The 26,598-nt window shown below is 41.0% G+C and overlaps 1 protein-coding gene across 1 annotated transcript in view; it reads right to left on the bottom strand.

Annotated features, from left to right (window-relative positions):
• Positions 1-4,974: 4,974 nt before the first annotated feature.
• ACE2 (angiotensin converting enzyme 2) overlaps positions 4,975-26,598 on the bottom strand; it is a 48,132-nt gene continuing 26,508 nt past the window's right edge. Inside the window, exons 6-18 of the mRNA XM_075850883.1 lie at positions 26,356-26,464; positions 26,146-26,243; positions 24,020-24,189; positions 21,762-21,991; positions 18,407-18,551; positions 14,759-14,857; positions 11,195-11,317; positions 10,926-11,104; positions 10,140-10,198; positions 9,460-9,560; positions 7,640-7,756; positions 6,893-7,087; positions 4,975-5,508 (exon numbers count right to left, since the gene is read on the bottom strand). Coding sequence (XP_075706998.1) covers positions 5,334-5,508; positions 6,893-7,087; positions 7,640-7,756; positions 9,460-9,560; positions 10,140-10,198; positions 10,926-11,104; positions 11,195-11,317; positions 14,759-14,857; positions 18,407-18,551; positions 21,762-21,991; positions 24,020-24,189; positions 26,146-26,243; positions 26,356-26,464 — 1,800 coding nt within the window. The 3' untranslated portion in view covers positions 4,975-5,333. The remainder of the gene's footprint in view (positions 5,509-6,892; positions 7,088-7,639; positions 7,757-9,459; positions 9,561-10,139; positions 10,199-10,925; positions 11,105-11,194; positions 11,318-14,758; positions 14,858-18,406; positions 18,552-21,761; positions 21,992-24,019; positions 24,190-26,145; positions 26,244-26,355; positions 26,465-26,598) is intronic.

The raw sequence follows: 26,598 nt of genomic DNA, 5'->3' as shown, positions 1-26,598 counted from the left end.
GCACTATCTACAGGGGGCAAAGTGTGTGTAGGACACGGTGTATGGTGCTATCATAATTAGAGGTGCAGTGTATGGCGCTATTATATTTAGGGGCGTAGTGTGTGGTATAATGATAACTTTATATTTATTTATAGGTGCAGAAATGTTGGAAAAGTGAGAAGCTGAAGACATCTGAGCGGCAAACTGCAGAAATGGGCTGTGACCGGGATAATTCATCATAGATGTCTGGACCGGAGGGAGAAGAAAAGAACTAGAATCTGAGACATCACCGGTGAGTCACTTAATGTAAATGTTTATTCTGCCTCTAATCAGTAATGTAGTCACTGTATGATCTGCAGCGAGATGATTATGATAGGATTTATTTTTTGTGAAACAGCAACTCCTTACCATTGTTCGGGCCATGCTGGGAGCTGTAGTTTTACGCCGTACACACCTATACGGCAGGGGTTGCACTAAATTGAGCTGTATTTGTGCTGGTGTTGTATATATGTACTGAGCTTGGTTCTGGTGTTGTGTATAGAACCATATTGCTTGTGAAATGTACAAATATTTTTATGCTCGCGTTACATAAAAAGAAATGACACGTCGATTGGTAGAGAAAACAAACACGGCGAGGGGGAAGGAGATGTCGGAAAAGAGGTTGGGGGGGGGGCGCCAAACTGAATCTTTGCCCCGGATGCTGGAGAACCTAGCTACGCCTCTGCTTAAAGTATCTTGTGTGTATGGCCAGCCTTAAAGTAGAAAATTGGCATTGGCACAAATGTATTTCCAATGCTCCAGAGACCAGTAGTGGCGTGCCTTACACCACCCCATCGGCATCGTGCTTGGTGATGTAAGGATTGCATGCAGCTGCTTGGCCATAGAAACCCATGCCAAGACACTCCCGGAGCAAAGTTTTTGTGTGGATGTTAATTCCAGAGGAGGTTTGGAAATCTGCAGTTATTGAGTCAGCAGAGCATTGGCGATTTTTATGCACTATGCACCTCAACACACGTTGACCCCGCTCGATAAGTTTACGAGGTCTGCCACTTCATGTCTGAGTTGCTGTGGTTCCTAAACACTTGAACTTTGCAATGATACTACTCATAGTTGATTGTGGAATATTTAGGAGGGATTTACTGTTACTGATTCTGATACAACTTGACCATCCCTGTCTGCCGCCTGCCCTGACCTTTTTCCTGTTAACCATAACAATCGTCTGCCAACTGCCCTGACCTCTCGCTTTGTTAGCCTTCAAACGCAGTGTAAATAGACCCTCAGGCCCTGCTCACACAGAATGTTTTGCAGGCGGAAAAATCTGCCTCAAAATTCCTTCAGGAATTTTGAGGCAGATTTTGACCTGCCTTTACTCTCTTTACCACATTTTTTGCCGCGTTTTCGGCCACGGCTATTGAGCACATTATTAATGTCAATGGTGGGGGGGGTTCAGAGATGGAAACGCTTGAAGAAAGAGCATGACACTTCGTTTTCCCAAGAAATCAATGGCAGGCGTTTTCAGACGTTTTTTGGCGCGGTTTCCATGTCAAAAACAGTGCCAAAAAACAGTGTGAACAGGGTCTTAGCATGACAAACCATAAATAAATAAAAAATAGATACATAAAAATAAGTAAACTTATAAATAACTGCTCAGCACGACAGATAATAAGTATATATATACACTACCGTTCAAAAGTTTAGGGTGACTTAGAAATTTCCTTATTTTTGAAAGAAAAGCACAGTTTTTTTCAATGAAGATAACATTAAATTAATCAGAAATACACTCTATACATTGTTAATGTGCTAAATGACTATTCTAGCTGCAAACGTCTGGTTTTTAATGCAATATCTACATAGGTGTATAGAGGCCCATTTCCAGCAACCATCACTCCAGTGTTCTAATGGTACATTATGTTTGCTAACTGTGTTAGAAGGCTAATGGATGATTAGAAAACACTTTAAAATCCTTGTGCAATTATGTTAGCACCGCTGTAAACAGTTTTGCTGTTTAGAGGAGCAATAAAACTGACCTTCCTTTGAGCTTGTTGAGAATCTGGAGCATTACATTTGTGGGTTCGAATAAACTCCCAAAATGGCTAGAAAAAGAGAGCTTTCATGTGAAACTCGACAGTCTATTCTTGTTCTTAGAAATGAAGGCTATTCCATGCGAGAAATTGCCAAGAAACTGAAGATTTGCTACAACGGTGTGTACTACTCCCTTCAGAGGACAGCACAAACAGGATCTAACCAGAGTAGAAAGAGAAGTGGGAGGCCCCGCTGCACAACTGAGCAACAAGACAAGTACATTAGAGTCTCTAGTTTGAGAAATAGACGCCTCACAGGTCCTCAACTGGCAGCTTCATTAAAAAGTACCCGCAAAACGCCATTGTCAACGTCTACAGTGAAGAGGCGACTCCGGGATGCTGGCCTTCAGGGCAGAGTGGCAAAGAAAAAGCCATATCTGAGACTGGCTAATAAAAGGAAAAGATTAATATGGGCAAAAGCACACAGACATTGGACAGAGGAAGATTGGAAAAAAGTGTTATGGACAGACGAATCGAAATTTGAGGTGTTTGGATCACACAGAAGAACATTTGTGAGACGCAGAACAGCTGAACAGATGCTGGAAGAGTGCCTGACGCCATCTGTCAAGCATGGTGGAGGTAATGTGATGGTCTGGGGTTGCTTTGGTGCTGGTAAAGTGGGAGATTTGTACAAGGTAAAAGGGATTTTGAATAAGGAAGGCTATCACTCCATTTTGCAACGCCATGCCATACCCTGTGGACAGCGCTTGATTGGAGCCAATTTCATCCTACGACAGGACAATGACCCAAAGCACACCTCCAAATTATGCAAGAACTATTTAGGGAAGAAGCAGGCAGCTGGTATTCTCTCTGTAATGGAGTGGCCAGCGCAGTCACCAGATCTCAACCCCATAGAGCTGTTGTGGGAGCAGCTTGACCGTATGGTACGCAAGAAGTGCCTATCAAGCCAATCCAACTTGTGGGAGGGGCTTCTGGAAGCATGGGGTGAAATTTCTCCCGATTACCTCAGCAAATTAACAGCTAGAATGCCAAAGGTCTGCAATACTGTAATTGCTGCAAATGGAGCATTCTTTGACGAAAGCAAAGTTTGAAGGAGAAAATTATTATTTTAAATAAAAATCATTATTTCTAACCTTGTCAATGTCTTGACTATATTTTCTAGTCATTTTGCAACTCATTTGATAAATATAAGTGTGAGTTTTCTTGGAAAACACAAAATTGTCTGGGTGACCCCAAACTTTTGAACAGTAGTGTATATATATATATATATATATATATATATAAATCTATGTCATATATATACATATATATATACACACACACACACACACACACACACACACACACACACACACTCACACACACACACAGTATTTGTCGTAATGGGTGATGGCTGGAGGGGCAAGTTCATTGAGAGCCCATGAGCCTTTAGCTACACCTCTGAGTACCAGTGGTCGAGTAGGGTGTCCAACAATAGAGAGAATTGAATTATCTCTGTCTGCTGATCTGCACTGACCTACATGGTGATATATATTTCAGGCTGTATATGCAGCATTATGTGGACATTGTATGGCAGCATTATGTGGACATTGTATGGCAGTATTATTTAGGCATTGTATGGCAGTATTATTTAGGCATTGTATGGCAGTATTATTTAGGCATTGTATGGCAGTATTATTTAGGCATTGTATGGCAGTATTATTTAGGCATTGTATGGCAGTGTTATTTAGGCATTGTATGGCAGTATTATTTGAACAATGAATGGCAGTCCTATTTGGGCATTGAATGACAGTATTTTGTTATTTAGGCATTGTAAATTGTTATTATTTTATATATGCAGCTTTTAAATTTATGTTTAAAATGGCAATCTGGAGGGCTTACTTTGCTTGTTGCCCAGAGTATAATTTTCTATAAAACTGGCCGTGCTGGCTGGCTATAATAGTTCACCAGTTTGCTGTATCTCATTAAGACCACACTGCTTCTCTGAGATTTTTGTAGATCTCATATTGGTGAAGACACAAACAGCAGGAAGCACAGGGCTAAACAGAGATGGTACTACAGGATATGTAGGCATTGTCCATCGGCAGATTATTAAATTCTAAAGATACTTTTGTGTCACAGTTCCAGTCAGTATTGCAGCATGCAGTGAAGTGATCCTTCAGAATGGGCAAGTTGAGACTATTGCACCACAGGCAGAGGTACAATTTCCTAGTACCTGGAAACCCCCATTTATTGCATATTGCATAATATTCACAGAATTTCCGAGTCGCGGTAATTTGTGTACATTTTTTTTATCAGAATATCATTATTGGTTTGAAAAGTTTCCCCAGTGCCCAAGACAGGGTTTGCAGAATATGTCCCCCACCATTGGTCACTGAAGTTCAGCATTAAAGCTGACAAACGTAAAATCATTAAATTGAAGTAAAGGGAATCATTCATCAGACAAGGTTTTGTTTCTTTTTTACAATGCACAATTTGCCCTTCTCCTGTGGTGGCGCTGCAGGGAATTTGGACACTTACTGCAAGGTTTCCCCACCAATTACAGCAGATATGGGGCTCTCAGCAGGGGGACACTTAGTGATCAGTTTATTGTCAGGAGACCCTTTTAACAAGTAGGGGTTATCAAAGCGGAGAACCCCTCTAATAAGCCTCATAGTTCTTGGGTTTATAGCCACTGCTTGCCTAATATAGGATACTCTGGCGATCCCTAAAATGGGCGCTATCCATTCAGACTTTTTTGTGTCAGGACTGCAGATTTTTGCTCTACTGTGTACATTACTGGATTTGATTTATCTTTGTTTTTCGTAGCATATAAAGTTTGACCACTATATGAAAACTTAAAAAAAAAAGAATGAATAAGTGAATTACAGGTTTTATTATAATTCATGAATACAAGTAATGTAACAAAATGTTACATTTGTAATTAAATAACATTGTGTTTAAGATTGCATCTTTATATGTACAAGTAAGCATTGAATCTTCGATAAGTTGGGTTATTATAGAACAGGGAAAGTGCCGTTACATGAAAGCCACCATTAAATTGTGTTCTTCACAGTGTATCAGCTGAGATGGGTTATAATTATGTGATTTAAGTTCTCAAACAACCCTGGCAGCATGGTAAGACAATGCACACGTTTCTGATAAGCATCTTCTGACAATGTTCTGCCAGTGGTTCCTCTATCTCAGAATTTGTCACCTTAAGATGCTCCACCATAGTTGGTTACATACAGGTAAAGATGAGCAGGTGTTTGTTTCATAATCTCTAAACAACTTCCTATAGAAAGGTTTAATGTCTCCAAATAACTAAATGGCTTAGAATGCTGTTTGGGGGTCATCTAGATCTTCATAGGCGTTATTCTGTAGTCCCGCACTTTCATATGTTGCAACTGGTAAACTTCTATCAGTTTCAGCCATGGTTCCAACCAAAATCTCAGAAACGTTGTCATCTTTAGACTGGATCTCTTTCTCTCTATCAGCTTTTCTTTTCCTTTCAGGAAATACAAAGACATGTCAGTATTGTAATACATGCATCGAATGCAGATTATATGTTTGACTAAAACCATAGATTAAGCTACACAGTAACAGACAAGTAGTGGGACAACCAGCCTGTTGATTTGGGTTGTTCCACCAGTTACATCATAGGCCAGTTGAAGTCAACTGCAGCAAGTCTAACGTCAAACATTTGGCCACACACACATTGTGGGGGGTATTAGCTCATAAATTAGTCACAATGGGCCGAGTCGTGTTCATGGAACTTGTTTGGAGGCACACGGATTCCCTACACCTTCAAATTACGGAGCTTTAAGTACTCCATGTGCCATACTATGGTACCTTTGCATGACAAAGAATAGCTCCACAAGAGGTCATGCCATTTTGTTTTATCTGTTGGTACACAATAATCCAGCAGAAAAATTCTCGGTATGTCTCCGTATGAAATAAGAGGAATATTAAGGTAAAGTATGACCTCATAGATGGCTACAGGTGCTATATTATGGCTTTGTACAAATAAGAGATAGAAATAAGCATGTGTGTATAATTATTGGAGGTATTTGTGGTAATACTAGTAGTAGTAGTAGTAGTAGTAGTAGTAGTAGTAGTAGTAGCAGCAGTAGTAATAGCACTGATATTTTTTATTTTAAAACATTTATTTTAAAGTGTACTCCCAGTAAAAAATAAAAAATTCAAAGTGCTCAAGGGTCCTAATGTGCAGCAACTTTGTGACCCCTTTCCCTTCAAAGTTCATACGTTTGTGCTACCGACCTTTCCGCTAACAGGCCTTTATTATTTTTGTCTGCCATAATACAGAAACAGTGGAGCTGCGGCCCGGTCACGGTCACTGTTTCTACAAGCCTGCTAGCTCACATTAAAGGGAACCTGTGATGTCAAACATGTTGTCCCATCTGATCACAGCATATTATAGAGCAGGGGGAGCTGATCAGATTGATGTATAGTTTTGTGAGAAAAAGGATCAGAATAGCCTTCAATTTATTTAATTAAATACCTGCCCACTGTGGCGGTTCTATTCAGTGATTAGCAGCTATTTCTGTATGCACACTTATGCAGGGAAGGCTGTCAATCAATGGTTGAAACGGCCAACTGGACCCTTTAGCCCACAGTAAGCAGGGATTTAAATACAATCCAAAAGATTCATGAAATGCACGTGTAATGTTGATCATCAAGCTATATACACTGCTCTATTTAAACAGGAATTTATCTTTAAATTGAAATCTTTAAATAGACGGTTCCTTACATGAAATGTTGGGACAGAAAATGTCAGAATCCCTCTAGTTCAAAGACGAAGAGTTCAGAATAGTGCATCTCCATAGATCTTTCAATATGAACACTTTGTTTATATCGTTTCTACAACTTACATTTTCCTGTCTCTTTGGCCAAGCACAAGTAGAACAACCAGAGCAATAACTAGTAGCCCAGCCAATACACCGAAAACTACTAGCCACACTGTGACAGACTGTTCAGCAGGGGCCGATAATGTTGGTGGAATACCCAAAAATTCCAAGGAGTCTTCATTGAGTAGGAAAGCACTATTGATTCGTTCTTTTGACAACCTGTTCATAAAGTAGATTAGGGTACATAAGATTATATATATAAAACGTAGTTATTCGATGTAAAACATTATAAACACTACAGTATTTTTACTTTTTATTTTTTCTCAGGGGTGGCCATGAATTGCCAATACAATTGGATAAGGTCGAAAGGTTTCTGTCTGCATGAATTGTGGTCAATGGAGCTAAACAATTATGTATGATCAGCTGTGTGTGTAATAGCCCGGCAGGATAGCTGGAGGGTAGAGAGTTTAGTTGGGAGGTCTAGTGTCTATCCAAAACTGATTTTTACATTTTTGACTAGCTATTGACTTCAATTTACTTGTGTGCCTGGAATGCCTCAGTCTAGTTCTATATGTCCACCCTATACAGTACTAAGGTTGTAAATTCATTACCACTACATTGACACTTTGCATTTGAATAAATGGTTTGACAAATGCTTATTTTTTTATTTTTGGCACATTCAAAAAGTTATTCCCCAGATTTATATATTATCCAGACACCAAGATATTGTTACAGTATTCTATTAAACAAGCTAACAAAAATATCCTTTACCGAACAGCTGCTTCCACATCAGATTTCAGTATTATGTTTCCAATTTCCTTAGGCATGGTAACATAGAAATAGAAGGATACTCTTTCAGTTTCATCGTAAATTTGGACATCCTTAGCTCTATATAGGAAATAAACAAATTAAAGATTAGATCATACAAGCGATTATCTGGTGATATGTTGTCTCACATTAAAAAAAATTTCATATGTCCCAAACTAGATTCCTTTCCCTTATATAATTATTTTTATGTAGATAACAAAGGAAGATAAGAACTTAGTTCAAATTATAATGTCCACCTCCAACATTATTCTAAATAGGTAATACAGCTAAAATTATATGATATACAGTAGGTCCCATATAATTATAGCAGTATCCTGTACAATGTTCATGGAAAAATAGTAAGGGTCCTATTACACTACCCAACGTGGGCCGTGTAAATGAGTGCCGATTAATGAGACCGCTCGTTGATCGGCGCTCGTTTGCTCTTTCACGCGGAGCAATGTTTACTTGTGTATAGGGACAAGCGATCGTTACTCTGATCGCTTGTCTACATACTTTTTCATCATGTCGGCAGCGCATCTCCCAGATTACACAGGTAGATGAGCTGCCGACAATGATAATTTTTATTTCTGCATAAACGAGCAGATCAGCTGATGAACGAGCATTTGCTTGTTCTTCGGCTGATCGGGAACCAGTATTCATATGAAGGCTCATTTCCCGATCATTGGCCCGGGTAATGTTAATTTTTGGATCTTTCATTTTCATTTCTCACTCCCCGCATTCCAAGAGCCACAACTTTTTTATTTTTCCGTCAATGCAGTGGTGTGAGGGCTTATTTTTGGAAAATTGGAAAAAAGTGTGATTCCTCCATTGTTTTTTGGTATACGTTTTTACGGCTTTCACTGTGCGGTAAAATTGAGAACCCAAATTTCTATTTTTTTTTTCTATTTTACTACTTTAAAATGAAAAAAAATAAATGTATACATTTTTTATTTTTTGGTCGATTGAGCGGTGTGAGAGCTTATTTTTTGCGGGACAAGCAGTAGTTTTTATCGGTACCATTTTTTGGTACATACAACTTTTTGATCACTGTTTATTTTAGAGCTAAGTTGACCAAAAAACAATCATTTTGGCATTTTAAAATGTTTCTTTTTTACGGCGTTCACTCTGCGCGTTAAATAACCCTATATTGTAATAATTCTGGCCACAGGCAGGGCTTAACAAAGGCAGAGGTGTCCTGGGGGCCTTCATCAGACCCCTGGGCTGCCATGACAACCATCGGAACCCCTGATCACGTTGTGGGGGCGACAATGAGCTGTCGGAGGGGGACGTCCCACTCTTTTTAGCATCTCAGATGCTGCGGTCGCAAATGACCGCAGCATTTGAGTTATTAAATGGCCAGGAGCAGCGCTGACACCCGCTGCATTTGGAGCTCGCTCAATGTGTAAGCGCACTCCAAACATCACCCCCCGCACCGGGACGTGATGGCACGTCCAGGTGCGCGATGGGGTTAAGGCTATATCACGGCCGCAACACCTGGACCACTTGTGGTCCAGCTAAACAGAACTAGGATCATCAGAGGACTGTGGGGATCTTATTTAGTTTATGTTAAATATTTAGATGGTGTTTTGTTCAGTCGAGCTGTTGTGTTGCAGCCTTATTACAGACATTAAAATGCGGCTGCATTACAGCCATCTGAAAGTGGCATTCATAAATTGACCTTGGACTATTGATTTGTTTACTTTTGGCACTGCACTACCAGTATGTATAGGATGCAACTTGCTAGAGGTTAACCAAAAAATGAAAAATAAGTTAATACTTACGTAAACTCTATCACCTGATTCTTCACAGTTTTAAAGTATTTTGACATGGCGTAAGCAATTGTTGACCTAAACAAATTCATCTCACTGCTGTCCCACGTGTACTGTCAAGTGAAAAAAAAAACAAGTTACAATAGGAAACACTGATTTGTTTGGACAAAGCTTTACGGGATGTAGCTATAGGGGTTCCAGAGGGAGCAGCCGCATGTGGTCCCTGGTGCATGAAGAAGACCAAAGAACCCTCTGCCACAAAGGCACCAGTATTAAAAATAGCACCTGGTAGATGGAGGAGCCTTGTTACAGAGTTTCCATTGGAGACCAGGATCGCTTTGGTCAGAAAATATATTCGTATATTGATTATAAATCACTGTTATTTGTGCAATGTTATCATCTATATTATTCACTTCTAATTACACCCAAATATGTATTATGTTCTTTTTTTTTTTGCACAAGTTTATGACAACTATAATTGGGTATCAAATAATGCTGTAAAAACCCACATCTCTATTGTACAGCAATGGTAGTGAAATACTGCAAGATAAAAAGCCAATATAATTTCCTAAGTGACATATATACCCTATAGAGATTACCATTAAAATACTTTATACATTATAACACAAAAAGTCCCAGATCTGTAATGTTCTTACAGTTGAACATTGTTCCAAATAATGTTCTCATCTTACCGCATTCCCTCCTAGAGCAGCTTTGATACTGATTCTGACTTTGATTGCATTGTTGGAGTCTAAAAATGTAGACGTAAAAAAAGATTATTTTAGTAACTTTGCATTCAGTTATCCTAACAAACTCGAAAGGCTTGAATAGAATCTGTCGTGCGAATTGTGGCAAAACTTTTCTCATACCATGTCTTTTTTATTGATATATTTGATAGTGACATGAAAATGTAATATACATGTATGACTTGCATAACTTGGACCTCAAGTATATAAACTGTCGGCGTTACCTATTACAGACAATCAGATTCCAGCTTTAAGTTTTCCCAAATTAGGCTTGACACTGAAAGTAGTGATCTGATTGGTTGCTATAGGCAGAACTAAAAAACATTTTCTGAGGTTGTGTTTACAAGGCCATTGTTGGCCTTCGTCGTGGTTTCCATCACGTTTGGTGGCATGAATGGTGTACCAATGATGAGGTAGCATAAAGAAGAGAAAAATGTCTAACATGTCTATTGAGTTGTGGCAAATTTTTCATTATGCGCATGCCATTTTGATAAATTTGGTGCCACTTCCGGCCTGTCTCGTCTAGTCTTATCGTGTCTAACTTTATTTAAAAAATCTGCCATGGTGTGTGAAAAAAGTTGTGCCCGAGTTGCTATGGAAGACATTGCTTCATTTGAAATGAAACATGACTATTGCTTTCACGGCTGTATCACTGCAAACAGTCTGTGTATAGCCCCAAACTCAATGTACAAGATTTATCGGACAATAATTAAAAAATAAAAATGGATTTACATGGCTTCCACGCAGTATTCCAGCCAACTGTCCTATTACGGTCTGTATTATTTTGTTGTAACCATTCATACAACGGTTGGAAATAGCTTAGCAGGGGCTGGGCATTCATCTTGGTTTCCCCTGTTATGCTCTCCAGAGCTTCAGTCCAAGGCTTTGAGTTTCCCAGTTCCAACATGGACCTGCGAAATATTTATCTCGGTGAATATAGGAAGACAAGTTTAGGCCATAACTTTTAATTATGTTTGTAAAAAGGCGCATATTTCATGTACCGTAGTTTATTCCCTGCATTTGTAGAGTTAGTGATGTCACAAGAGTACAGAGGACCAACATGGTTAGCAGCTTTACAGAGCGCATCCTGGAACTGGAACTGATAAATAGTCCGCGTGTAATATCTACAGGACAAGCACAGAGAAACTGCACATCAATATATATGACATTATCAAACTTTGAGCATTGAGCTGTTGAGTCTCAGATCCACGAGTGTCTTCGATGAGGCTGCTACTGATGCCTGCCTGCACGTACAGGTACCGAGCAGCAGTTGTCATAACCTGTTTAAGAACCTGTATAAGGAGTGGCTTTCCATAAAGTGTGTGGTGTATGTGTGTGTTGGTACATCTGAGATGTGACCAATATTAGGGGGATCCTGTATGTCAGAGACACACGGGACCCACTCTCAGCCGAGCAGTCAGTGCAGCTGGACTGACGGAATCGGCTTTGAGAGAACAATACAGCTTCTATGTATAAAAAAGACATACAAACTGTAGGTACATTTTTTTTTAAAAGTGCTTAAAATCACAAAATACATTGTTTTAATAAAAGGAAAACACCATTCAAAGGCGTACATAGCTTTTAAAGGCGGATGTGAATTGACTGAAAAAATGCTCCTGGATGTGAGGAGAGCTCATAAGTGAGTAAAAGATCTCGGTGTGATTTGATGGTTCAAAGATGTCAAAAACGGCCAAAAAAATCGGAACCAGAACGCCTCCAAACATCTGCCCATTGATTTCAATGGGAAAAATGTCATTCTATTCCGATGGGCCGTTTTTTTACGCGGTCGTTTAAAAAAACGGCTGCATAAAAAAACGGCAGCGAAAAAGAAGTGCAGGTCACTTCTTGGGACGTTTTTGGAGCCGTTTTTCATTGACTCTATTGAAAAAAGCTCCAAAAATGGCCGTGAAAAACGCTGCGAAAAACGCAGCGAAAATCGCGAGTGGCTCAAAAAACATCTGAAAATCAGGAGCTGTTTACCCTTGAAAACAGCGCTGTATTTTCAGATGTTTCTGACTCCGCCTGTGAACATACCCTAAGGCCTCATTTACACGAGCGTAATATACGCGCGTGCTTTTCACGCGTGTCGTACGCACCTATATTACTCTGTGGGGCAGTTTAGACGATGCGTGAATTTTGCGCAGCGTGAGTGCGTTGCGTAAAACTCACGACATGTTCTATAATCGTGCGTTTTTCGCGCATCCACGCACCCATTGAAGTCAATGGGTGCGTGAAAACCACGCATGCCGCACGGAAGCACTTCCATGCGAACTGCGTGATTCGCGCAAGAGCTGTCAAAAGGATGAATGTAAACAGAAAAGCACCACGTGCTTTTCTGTTTACAAACATCCAAACGGAGTGTCAAATTAGAGATGAGCGCACCGAACTTCACCGGGTTCGGCCGAACTCGTTTTGACCGAACCCGTCAAAAAATGTTCGGGTACGCGACGTCAGGAGACAGTCACTGCCCACGGTGCTGAAAGACTTAAACTGTTTCAGCACCATGGACAGTGACTTTCGATCACAATATACATATACGTGTAAAAAAAAACAGAAGTTCGGACTTACAGATAAGTCCCGGCTCCTTCCTCCAGTCCGACCTCCCGGGATGACAGTTCAGTCCAAGTGACAGCTCCAGCCAATCACAGGCCAAGCACAGGCTGCAGCCAATCACAGGCTGCAGCGGTCTCATGGCCTGCCGCGTCATCCTGGGAGGTGGGGCCGGATGACAAGAGAGGGACGCGTCACCAAGGCAACGGCCGGGAGACCGGACTGGAGGAAGCATGCAGTTCATGGTAAGTTTGAACGTCTTTCTTTATTCACAGGTTGGTGTATAATGTGATCGGCATTCACTGTCGAGGGTGCTGAAAGAGTTACTGCCGATCAGTTAGCTCTTTCAGCACCTTGGACAGTGACGGGCGTCGACTAGCCTCATCTCTATGATGGCGGCTGCGCGAAAATCACGCAGCCGCGCATCATACACGGATGACACACGGAGCTGTCAAGTGCCTTTTGCGCACGCAAAACGCAGCGTTTTTTGCGCGCGCAAAACGCACACGCTCGTGTAAATCAGGCCTATGGGTATGTTCACACGGCGGGGGTCCGTAACGGCTGAAATTACGTGGATGTTTCAGCCTGAAAACATCCCCGTAATTTCAGCCGTACCGGCATGTGCAGGCGCTTGAACGCCGCGTCAATTACGGCCGTAATTAGCGCTGCTATTCATTGGAGTCAATGAATAGCGGCTCCAATTACGGCCAAAGAAGTGACAGGTCACTTCTTCTACGCGGGCGTCTATTTACGCGCCGTCATTTGACAGCGGCGCGTAAATATACGCCTCGTGTGAACAGACAAACGTCTGCCCATTGCTTTCAATGGGCAGATGTTTGTCAGCGCTATTGAGGCGCTATTTTCAGACGTAATTCGGGGCAAAAACGCCCGAATTACGTCCGTAAATAGGCCGTGTGAACATACCCTTATACTGGTTTAAAACACTCTTTGTACTTTCAAATTGTATATATGGCGTAAAAAGTTAAGTTGGTTCTGGCTGGGATCATATCAGATGAGCTGAGAAATGCCTTAATGAGTGGTGGAGGACTATTACTCATAGAAAGTAAGTGTATCATATTGGATGAAAAGTCAAGTTGCCCTATAATATTGCCAGAAGAAAGTGAGCCTCCCCTAATTTTGTTCGGTTGTTCGTATACAGGTTCCCGGGTGGGTCATGACAAGCACTGCCTGGGATTCAGGTGTACAGAAAGGCTGCAGGAGTGTCCTGCTAGAGATCCTAATGGATCCCCTGATCGACAGTAACCATATAGGAGAGACTTTGGGGCTGGGTGCCTCCTCTCTGAGCAATAGTTGTATTTTCAGCTTATGCCCGGAGAATCACTTTTATCCCAGGAAAGTCAGATATGCAGTGGCTATATCATTTTTTACTTTAATGCTATTGTAACCATTGCTTTATTATTTATCTAATGAAGGGCAATTCCATCCTGTATTGCAAATAAAACTGAAGTGTGGATTATATTTAATATATTATATATTTCATGGTGAAATACTCTTCATATTTAAAGGGTAACTAAACGTTCAACAAACTTCTGATGTGTTATAGTGACATGTCAGACATTTTGATTGGTGGGGGTTCGATCACTGAGACCCCCACCAATAGCTAAAACGAAACAGCAGAAGCGCTAGTGTGAGAGCTGAGCTGATTCGTTTCTGTTCAGCTTTTTCCGGAAAACCGGTGTAGCGGTGCATAAACTTCTATTGAGTCCGTACACCGCTACTTCGATTTCCGTAAAAAGCCAAATAGAAACTAAGTGGCCCAGCGCTCACACGAGCGTTTCTGCCGGTTCATTTTAGTGATTGGTGAGGGTCTCAGTGCTCGGACCCCACCAATCAAAACTTCTGACATGTCACTATGACATGTCAGAAGTTTGTTGAACGTTTACTTACCCTTTAAGGTTGCATCTTCACAATATATATTTTCTGGTCTGCAAAGACAGACCCAGTGTTCAAGAGCACCTGTGTAAATCCATATAGTAATTCCATGGATTATGTACCTGATGAAAGAATAATCATTTGCTACATGGAAAAGGGCTGCAGGGTCACAGTATGATTCATCATGAGGAACAGGCTCTACTACGCCAACAAGTTCTCGTCTAGAGGAAACAAAGAGTTCAGGTAAATATAAAAAAATACTTGCATTCACATTGCATTTTAACAGGTTAAAGACTGTTGCTGCTTTCCCAGTCTGTCACTCAGTCAGATTTAGGACCATAGCTATAAGGAATGTAGAGGAAGCAGTTGTTCCTGGGCCATGGTGCCTAAGGGGGACTACAGGCCCCACTGCCACGTAAAAAGACATGAGTATTATAATGGCACATGGTAGGTGGTGGCCTGTTACAGATTTTACTTTGGGTCCCAGGAGTTTCAAGTAACGACTCTGCTCATATTCCCTCAGTCTTCCACTTTATAGTTTGTAACTTATAGCAATAGGATCACCAAGAAGCCAAGACTTTCTATTACAGATTGTCCAGTTTACGCTACTTAGTGAAATTTCTGATCTGACAGATCTTTCCAAGTCAATTTTAAGTTCTGTTATTGTGAAATAGAAGAATTGAGTTTCCATGGTCAATAATGTACAATGCTAAGCATCGGCTGGAGTGGTATAAAACACCCCGCAACTGGAGCACTGGAAGCGTGTTCTCCGGAGTGATGAATCACATTTCACTATCTGGCAGTCTGATGGAAGAATCTGGGTTTAGCCAATGCCAGGAGAATTCTATCTACCTAAATTCATTGTACATTTGGTAACATTTGGTGGAGGAGACATGGTCCGGTGCTGTTTTTCAGGGTTAGGACTCTTATTTTCAGTAAAGGTTAATGTAAATGCTACAGCATACAAGTACATTTAGATAATTGTATACTTCCAACTTTGTGGAAAAGTTTGGGAATGGCGCGTTCCTCTTCTGACAGGACAGTGCCCATCTACACAAAGCGAGGTCCATAAAGATGTGGTGTGAAAAGTTTGGTGTGGAGGAACTGGAGTGGCCTGCACAGAGCCATGACATCATCCCCACCGAACGCCTTTTGGATAAACTGGAACATCAGTTGCGGTTCAGATCTTCTCGTTCAACAACATCGTCCTTCTCGACTTCAAAAAAGCATTTTGTGGCTGAATGGCCACAAATTCCCACCAGCATACAACAAAATATTGTGAAAAGCTGGCGAAAGCGGACCCCAACTCCATACTTACACCCATGGTTTTGGGATGGAATGTCCAATACGCTCATATACAGTGAAGGAAATAAGTATTTCATCCCTTGCTGATTTTGTAAGTTTGCCCACTGTCAAAGACATGAACAGTCTATAATTTTTAGGCTAAAATTAACCTAGCCTAAAAATTCTAGACAGTGGGCAAACTTACAAAATCAGCAAGGGATCAAATACTTATTTCCTTCACTGTAGCTGTGATTATCAGGTGTCCACATACTTTTGGCCATATACTGTATAGGTTTAAAAGGTCTTCCAATAAAGTACATTATTCGTACCAGATTTGCACCCTATAACTCATCAACCTAGCTGACTTAAATGATTAAATAATTTTGTCTGGATACCTCCTTTACATAATTAATATTTCTACGGTCTTAGGCCTGATTCACACGAACGTTGTATACGTCCGTGCGGTGTGCGTGAAAACAACGGACAGCACACAGACCTATGCAACTAAATGGGGCTATTCAGACATGCGTGAGTTTTTACGCAGCGAGTGTCCGTTGCGTGAAACTCACTGCATGTCCTATTTTGGTGCGTTTTTGCAGATCATGCACCCATTGAAGTCAATGGGTGCGTGAAAATCATGGACAGCACATGGACGTCTTCAGTTGCTAAAGAAATGCAGATAAAAAAAGAAAATGTGCACCAACACTGACATAAAAAACTGATGCCACACGGAACACACACTGATGCCACACGGAACACACACTGATGGCACACGGAACACACACTGATGGCACACGGAACACACACTGATGGCACACGGAACACACACTGATGGCACACGGAGCTGCAACGCAGAAAAAACGCTGCTTTTTTTGCAGACACAAACCGGACACATTCGTGTGAATCAGGCCTTAAAGAAATACTAAAAAAAACAAAAGAATTCCTCCCTTAATGTCCACCTCTTACATTCAAACCTGTAAGAAATACATAAAGAATTATTTTACATGTGTCCCGGGAGATCAGTCATTCTCCCCGGCTCTTGATCACAATCCTATATCTGTAAGGCAACCTCCATTGTTTTTTGTGCTTAGTTTTTAAGGCATTCAATGTGCAATTAAAACAACATGTTAACTTTATTTTGTGGGTCAAAACGATTACGGCGATACCAAATATATATAGTTTTTTCTATGTTTTACTACTTTTACAAGGAAAAAAAATAAGTGTAAAAAAATAACATTTATTTTGTGTCGCCAAATTCTGAGAGCCATAACTTTTTTATTTTTCCGTCAATTAAGTGGTATGAGGGCTTATTTTTTGCAGGATAAGCTGTAATTTTTAATTTTATGTGGGAGATGAGGTGATCAAAAAATAGCGATTCTGGCATTTACATTTTTTTTTTTTTACAGCGTACACCGTGTGGGTTAAATAATGATATATTGTAATAGTTCAGACTTTTACGGATGCGGCGATACCAATTATGTTTAGTTATTACATTTTTTACAATGCTTAGGGGGATAATGGGAAAAGGTTTTTTTTTTTTTAAACTTTTAATATTTTTTTTTTAAAATATTTTTCATTAGGCCCCCAGGCTGCCATAGCAACAATCGCCACCCCACAATTTAATTGCGGGGGGTGCGATGAGCTGCTAGAGAGGGTCACCCCCTCTTTCTAACGATTTAAATGCCGCGGTTGCTACTGACCGCGGCAGTTAACGGGTTAAACGAGCGGTATCACGCTCGAGCGAGATCCCGCTCGTTACTGTGAAGTATCGACCATGAACCCGTTCCTTACTTCCCCTACCCGGCTATGACGTAGCCATACATCAAATGTCGGGAAGGAGTTAATCTTGTCTGCCTGCATTGTGTTTGACTACAAAGAGAATTCTATTACATAAATTATATATTTTATTATCAGCCAGAGCTGTGCACATACTTCTGCTGTCTTTGCCCGCAACACCCTGCCATCACATAGGGCTCCTTCCCTCCTTGTATATCCTATTCGGGAGAGCCGCACTCCCATACTGTATGTCTTTTTAGATCATGAATAGCATTGGATCTTGACATAGGGGAGAGGAGAAACATTAAATAAAGTTTCTCGTTTCCTTTGTCCTGAGATCCACTCCTCCTTTTAATCTAAAAAGACATACAGTATGTGAGAGCAGATTTCCCAAACATGTAGTGCAAGATTCCTTATCCGGTGTCAAGGCCCCACCAATCTAGTACAGAATCGGAGGTCGATCTAACCTACTCTAGAAAACGATCAACCTGGATCTTCTACAGTATATAGGGAGATAAAAGCTAAACTAATAAAGCAATAGTAAATGATGATTTTTGGTTGGCAATACCTTTTGAATATTTTTTCTTGAACATTATAACTGAGGGGAACATGACAATCTTGGCTAAGTTTGGATATGAAGTCACGTCCTATATTTGGATTATTGTAAAAACAGAACAACCGGTTAAGAGGGATGACTTATTACTGCTTACTTCATCTCCCACCAAGTCTTCATCCACTGGTCCCTTGGGATGACACCTTTGAAGACCTTCCATCTCCATTGCTCCAACATGTAAGTGAAAGGCATTGTGCCGATAATAGTCAGTGCTTGTCTGAGCAAGAAGTTTATCTTCGTCTCTGCAAATGTTATTGAAAATGTTATTGAAAATGGATCATTCTTTAAGAAAACTTTATCTTGACTCTGAATGAACATTCGACCAGCTGTAAACAGGAATATCTTGGAACCACTACATATAATGAATAGGTTAGGGAAAGGTAACTCACAGGTTATTATCAGAATACTTTTACAACTAGGGGAACACGTTAAGCATGTAAAAAACATTTCTCTTCTTCATGGCTGGTGTGCATTTACACCAATAAATTGCACAAAAAAATGATTCAAATCTTGAATAAATTAATTATATTATCCATGACACTTTCTATTTTCTATTGACACTTTCAAAACTGTCAAGGTCAAGATAATAAATCTGCTGCATGCCGAGTGTAGAATTATGCATATTTTGCTTAGTAAATCTCCCTGTGTAGAAATTCTGTTATTAAAAGTTGTGATGGAATTTATTTTGTTCTTCCGCAGTGTGGATTATACCATTTTTGTATTTTATAGTGCAGTAACTTTGCTGTAGATATAACTGGCCTGCAGATGTCGCTATTTCAGTTCCCATGTTGTGTCAATGGCTTGTTTTAAAGAGGCTCTGTCACCAGATTCTCAAATCCCTATCTCCTTGTAATGACAGGGTAGCGAGACAGACAGGTGAGCCCTAATCTACCCGCCACTCAGTCCCTGCCTACTTGCAACGACCCGTCCTAAGCGACGGGGTACAACTGGGCGACGGTCCATATGCTCAGTAGTGCAAGACAGACAAAACAGACAGGGGTACACAGAAGCTAGGGAAACGGGGCAGCTGCCCACGGAGCACCGTGAGCAACAAGAGTGGTGAACGAGCCGAGTCAAACCAGGAGAGAGCGAGGTACAAAACGCTGAGCAGGAGAGTGGTCAGAAAGCCAAGGTCAATAACAAGCAGAGGATCAGTAGTACAAGCAGCAGCAGCAGCAGCAAGCCAGGAAACAAACATAGAAGAATCACAGGCAAAGGAGGAACAGGAAAGGCAGGTATAAATAGACAGTGGGTGGGAACTAGCTCCGTCTGGCCAGGCTGTGAAAGGCTCTCCCACTCCTAAGCCTACCATCCTGAGTGGTGGAAGATGGAGTCAGTCTCACAGACATAGGAGCAGGTGCAGACTGATTGCCCACGGGCGTCGACACAGAACCTGTGTCTGGCAAATCCTTTACACTCCTATTGCATGTGATCGGCGCTGCAATGTAGATAACAGTAACGTTTTGTTTTTGTTTTTAAAACGTTCATTTTTGCCCAAGTTATGAGCTATTTTATATATATGCAAATGAGGTTTGAAATGGACAACTGGGCGTTTTTTTTCCGTTATGTCCAACTGGGTGTGTATTGTGTTTTTAACTGGGCGTGTTTACGTGTATGACGCAAACCAATCAGTGACCAGTCAGCATCATACACTCCTCTACATTCATTTACACAGCAGCGATGTGTAGCCACATACACAGAGATGAACGTTAATCAAGTGTCCTGATAATGAATACACATGATCATCCAGCCTGGACGTCATGTGTATTCAGAATCCTGACACTTCGGACTCTTTTCTTTGAGATTTCTAGCAAGGGAAACGAAATCTCGCGAGATTACGGAGGTAAACGAGATTTCGTTTCCCTTGCTGCAAATCTCACAGAAAAGATTCAAAAGTGTCAGGATTCTGAATACACATGACGTCCAGGCTGGATGGTCATGTGTATTAATTATCAGGACACTGGATTAACGTTAATCAAGCAGAATCGCTGTGTATGTGGCTGCAGATCATGTTCTAGTAAGAACGCGATTCTGCTGTCTAAATGAATGGAGAGGAGTGCATGATGCCGATTGGTCAGCGTCATACACTCCTCTGTACAACGCCCACTTGGTCGAAAGTAAAAATACGCCCACTTGGGCATTAAGCAACTCATTAGCATAAACCAAAATCGCTCCTAACGTGGTGAAAATAGATCGTTTTTTAAAATAAAAAGAATTACTATCACCTACATTATAGCGCCAATCTCCTTATGTAGGAGATAGGACACTTATAATGTGGTGACAGAGCCTCTTTAAGTGCCACACACAGTATATTGCCCCCTGTAGTGTCCCTACACAGTATAATGCCCCATTAGTGCCCCCCCCCCCCACTTTACAATGTCCCTCCTCCCCTTCCCTGGGTGCCACACACAGCCCCCCTTGTAGATAGTGACCCACTGTAGATTGTGCCATACAGCACCCCTGTAGATTCTGCCATACATCCCCCCACCTCCAATTTGTAGATAGTGCCGTACAGCCCCCACCTCCCCTTTATAGATAGTGCGGTACAGCCCCCCACCTCCCCTTTGTAGATAGTGCCATCCAGCCCCCCACCTCCCCCTTGTAGACAAATAAAACAAAATTTTTTTACTCACCTAGGCCCCATTTATGCGACGATCGGAGATGCTCCTCAACACCGACAGGATCCTTGCATAGGCCGGCGTGATCAAGTGGCATCATCACGCTGGCCTGTGCTGGAATCCTGTCCCTGTGCCTGATAGGCTCAGGCCTGTAGCCTATGGCAGAGCAGGGAGATACCTCCCTGGTCTGTCATAGGATTCAATAGTATCTGCATCCTAAGGAAGCAGATACTATTGAATGTAGCATCGCTACCACTGTAGCAGACATAGCGGCTGCTAGCGTCCCCCCCGGGCATGAGGGAGCTTGTCCCGGCGGGCGGCACAGTGGCGCCGCCAGCAACTGCTATGGCTGCTACAGTGGTAGTTATAGCACTGAGCAGATAAGGAGCGCACGGACCCGGTGACTTTGCAGCTGCCTCTCCACCCGGGCATCTCCGTTCGTCGCAAGCAGGGGAAAGGAGCCAGCGCAGCGCCCCCATTCCATCTGCTTAAGTGATGCGCCCTGTGCAATGGCACAGGTCACACACCCCATAGGCCAGCCCTGCATATGTATGGCTGGCTTAACTTTATTCGGGAAGGGATCATGACCAGATATTTTTTCCCAGGGGCCTCCACAAAGCTTGATCCTGCCCTGCAGCAGACACTGAGCTGACAACATAGCTACAATGAGCATGAATTCCCCAAGGGTGTACTGCTTGTAAAGGAAGTGATTCATATAATAAGAATATTTGAAGGAATCGTTACTCATGCAATTATCTAATATAATAAACTGGTTCAAATCATTAACATGGCGTTTAATTTAATGCGGTTTTATAAATTCCTGTAGTAGTTCACCTTGGTCATCTTCTACAAATGAAGCAGGCAGCAGTTGGAGAGATTTTAGATGTTTAGGTGTTGCTGCAGATAGAGACATGATTTCCCCCACCGCTTCATGGAAACCTTCATTAGCGCCATCCCTTAACAACATGGGAAGATGGTGGTATGCCATGTCATACTGAATGTGTCCCAGCTCATGGTGGACTGTGAGAAAGTCTTCCATGTTGATTTTGGTGCACATCTTTATTCTAAGGGAAAAAACAGTATGATTATTACTAGAATTATTACTAAAATAGGCCGTGTGAACATACCCTAAGGAGGAAGGAGAGTGGTTTTCCTCCAGGGAGACTCTGCTATCAACGAACACCTAACAAAGGGCACTCGCACGGTCAGGTGGTGGCTGCTACAGGGTGAGGACTTTGAACATTGTTTTTCCAAAAGTTATATTGTTTCATTTGTTGCTTTACCCGGTGGAGACAAGCTCTGTGCAGAAGGATCTGTTTGTTTAGTGCAAATAAAAAGTACTCGCTGCTTAGGTTTAACCTGTTTCCGTGTGCGTGACTGCCCAATACAGCAGCCCAAGTGGGATGCCGGCTCACATATGGTGGAGAACGCGGGCATTGCACTAAGGGCAAATGCACAGTTCCTTAATCTGATTGGACTTCCCATATGTCCTAGGCAAAAGCAGCAACAGGATTGCAAAAAGAGACTGTTATGGAAGAGCTCGTAAAACAGATCCTCCTGCACAGAGCTTGTCTCCACCGGGTAAAGCAACAAATGAAACAAAAATAACTTTTGGAAAAACAATGTTCAAAGTCCTCACCCTGTAGCAGCCACCACCTGACCGCGCGAGTGCCCTTTGTTAGGTGTTCGTTGATAGCAGAGTCTCCCTGGAGGAAAACCACTCTCCTTCCCCCTACCCCCTACCAGTCTTTCTACTGACTGTTTACAATATATATATATACATATATATATATACATATATATATATATATATATATATATATATATATATATATATAATGCTGTTACGTTCCATAGTGTAAGACATCAAAATCAGTAAATCAGTTCCTGGCCACAGCACCGCTCACAGGGAACTCCCTTGTCAGTCCTACATGTGCATCAAGTATCAATTTAATAGAAAATGTACCCAAAAATCAAGTAAACTTACGAAATTCATACAGATGTATCAAAACTCATCTAGGACCCCTCATGTTCTCACCAATATAGCCAAACTAATATTAAATGGGTTTGTCGACATCTTTAGCTACAGCCATAGGAATGGTTTAGATCTACAATCACAATTCTGTAGGTTGTCATTAGAATCCGTCAATAATCTTGTTTTCAGACAGATCTCTTATATTTTAGCTGAGTTTCTATAATGCAGATTGTTTTTCCTACACCAGATTGCTGTACAGTGTGTGGTGTAAAGATGACGCTTCCTAGCTCTGTGTAGATTTTCAATTAGCAAGAAAAGATAAGAGTTCCGCTCTGAAGCCTGCAGAATTGTGAACGCACCGTTGAACATTAATACAGGGTGTAACTCAGGATCAATACAATACACTATAAGCAATTTACAAAATTATTCAAATTGTTATGTAGATTACCTATAAGTAGAGCATAAATATTATGTATATGTTAACTGTAAAATGGAGTCCAAAAGTGGACAAAGGCTTTAAAGTGGCATTATGGTATTAGCAAATAAAGCGTATTCATTGTACCATAAAAAGTAATAAAATTTTTAAATACACTTTCTATATGAATTCCTCACGGTTTTCAAGATCACTGATTGCAGTCATTTAATGAGAACCTTCTATGGTTACTTCTAGGGGGCAAAAATCTATCCTGGGATTGGTGGGGACAGTGGGCAATTAATGATTGTCAATCCAATGGCTATCATGCTGAACTTCAGGGACCAAGGGTTGGAGGGTGCATTCTGTAACCTCTGCCTTGGACACCAAGAGATCTTGTCCTGCCCTGACTATACATCATTAATCAACTTAGGGCTCATCAATACATCCTTGTCCTTTTATATGGCCACAAAAAACGGATCCGCAAACCACGTAACGCATACTGATGGCTTCCGCGTGTGGTCCATTTTTTTTTAACGGACCATTTACTAGCATGGGCGAGACAGATCTGCAAAAACTGACACAAGCAGCCCTGAGTTTTGCGGATCAGGTACATGGATCCTTCCTACCATTTGTATGGAGATTAAGCAGTCACTGAATTTTTTTTTTAGCTGTTTCCATTAATAAGTCTTAATGTTTTACTACCTAAAATCATTCATTCCCAAATCCCAGGCTGTGGGGTGGCAGACAGCTTTCCTCCCATCATTGGGTTCCTCAAGCATAGAATTATTCCAAAAGTTTTTATTCAGAGGAAATAGGTTAACAGACACAAAAAATTTCTCAGCTTCTTTGAATAATCTCTCCACGGTCCATCCCTGTAATTTAGAAAACAGTATATAAGCCATGAATTTTGTTAAAAAATCATGATTTTTATTAAAGGACTTGTCCAGGATCAAAAAAAGAAGAGTTTGCTTCCTTTCCAGGATCTGCGCCACTCTTGTCCATGTGGTGTGTCTGGTATTGCAGATCATCCCCATTGAAGTGAATGGAGTTGAGCTGCAGTAACACACACACACACACACACACACACCACCCCCCCCCCCCCATGGACAAAAGTGGCGCTGTAGCTGGAAAAATGTAGACCCTATTTTTTGACTCTTAGACATTGTAATGATACTGACAGAATACCAGTCTAGCAAAAGTGCACCCACAGCCAGACAGCGCTAGCTGTCAGACTAAGAAAGTAGTGGCAAACTCACACTGCCTACCAGGGGAAAATCGAAATGAGACGTGGCAATTTTGGCAGTGGGAAATCTAGGGACAAGTAAAGTTACTGAGTAATCCTGCAGGAAAGGGAAACTTGCTTTCGTCTGGCAGCTGCTGGTAGGTGGAGTGGACAGGTAGAGTAATCATACAAGCAGAGGTAATAATAGAGAGGTAACGTATTACAATGAAGTGAAGCACAAGATAAGTCAGGCAGTCCGACATCAAAACACTATAATCAATTGAGGTACAAAATCGGAATACAAGAGAATGGTCAGGGGAGCAGGGGTCAACAAGGAGGTAACAACAAACAGATCTCACAGCAGCTAAGGCACAAATGAGCCACAGGAAGTTAATCTCTGGCAAAGAGGTCTAGAATCAGGGTGTGTTATAGGAGGCTTAATTGAATGATTGAGAATGACAGCTAGGCAAGCCACTGATTTTAACCCTCACCTACCTCTCGGACCAGCTCTGAGAACAGGAAATGTGACAGACATCCTTCTAAAAACTAGCAAATGGCGCATATTGCACCAAATTTGCCAAGATGGTGGACATGTCATGACCATGTTAGATCTATTTCTCTAACTTATGCCACCTTATGGCTGGCATAGAATTATAGGCATAACTTCCAGGGTAGCAGGCATAGCCGCTGCTATCGGGCCCATCTCCATACAGAGGTACAGTGCAGTTAGTGATTACTAAAGATGATTAAAGGGAGAAAAAGTGAGGGAAATTAAATGGGGTTGAATTCAAGGTTTTGCTATGAAGCCCTATGGTTAATTGTTGCATTCCCGTTATGTTCATTATCCCTCCGTAGCATGACTTTATGCATTATTTCTGTACAGTGACATCATTGTCTACATCATATTTACACGTTGACATCATTATGTTTATTTATTTCTTATGCTCTGATGTCACTATGTGCATGACATTATTTGTACATTATCCAAGTACTGTGATATTATTCCTGCATTGTGACATCACTGTTTTGATCATTCTTGTGCTGTCACTTCACTAGTAGCTAATCCTTGCACTGTGACATCACTGTGTGCATTATCCCTATACTGTGACGTCACTAAGTGCTTTAACGTCATTAAGTGAATTATCCCTTTACTGTGATATTACTGAAATTGGAGGCATACAAAGGTAGTTAGAGCATATGCACCTTTATGATTCCCTATTATGGTGCCTTAATACGGCCATGTTCATGAGGCCTTACTCTGAAGGTGGGTATGTACTACCAGGCTGCTGGATAAAGGGGCTCAGACCAGGCTGGCAGCATTACTTATTTTAATGGGTAAAATCGTATTATCATTATTATTATTTTTATTGAATGATAATCGTTTCCCCTGCTACAAATTTAAAATCATAGGAAATGTTTATTTTAGTTATTGTGATTTGCTTGTAACCATTTACAATATATTTGAAGCCACATGTGGTTTTAAGGATGGTACATGTATTTGATGTGAATTATGATGAATATATCAAATATTCAAAAACTTGCCCCTACCATAATGTAGATTTTTTTTTCTGTTTTTCTTTTTGCATCAAATCATCTGAAGTCTTACCTGAATAACCATTGTCGGTGTAACATCAATGCTTTCTCTATCTGGATAGGGGACTACAAGAGGGTATAAATTTGTCCAAAATCTGCCCCACATGTCACCTAGGGGGAAAAAAAGCACAACTAGCTAAATATAAATATAAACATAATCATATATAAAATACATTGTATTATATGAAGATTATAATATATTCTAGTTTTTGTAAAAGTTTACCAAGTAAATGAGCAGGAAGACATCCATTGGAATCAATATAATCTGAACCATATTTTTTCTGCAAGTTGCTTCTCACATATGCATGCAGTTCCTTGTAGAGTGGTAGGATCTAAAGGTAAGATGGGTTTAATTACTTTTTAATTACTTTAATAAAAGTAGCAGCATACCACTGTCAGGCAAATTCCATAAAAAAGAAAATAAGATGAAAAACTTGGCTGAGGAACTTAAAAGTAGCCATTCTGA

This window comes from Rhinoderma darwinii, chromosome 2 (genome assembly GCF_050947455.1).
Source record: "Rhinoderma darwinii isolate aRhiDar2 chromosome 2, aRhiDar2.hap1, whole genome shotgun sequence".
Taxonomy (NCBI): domain Eukaryota; kingdom Metazoa; phylum Chordata; class Amphibia; order Anura; family Rhinodermatidae; genus Rhinoderma; species Rhinoderma darwinii.
This window is presented reverse-complemented; position numbering and strand designations above follow the sequence as displayed.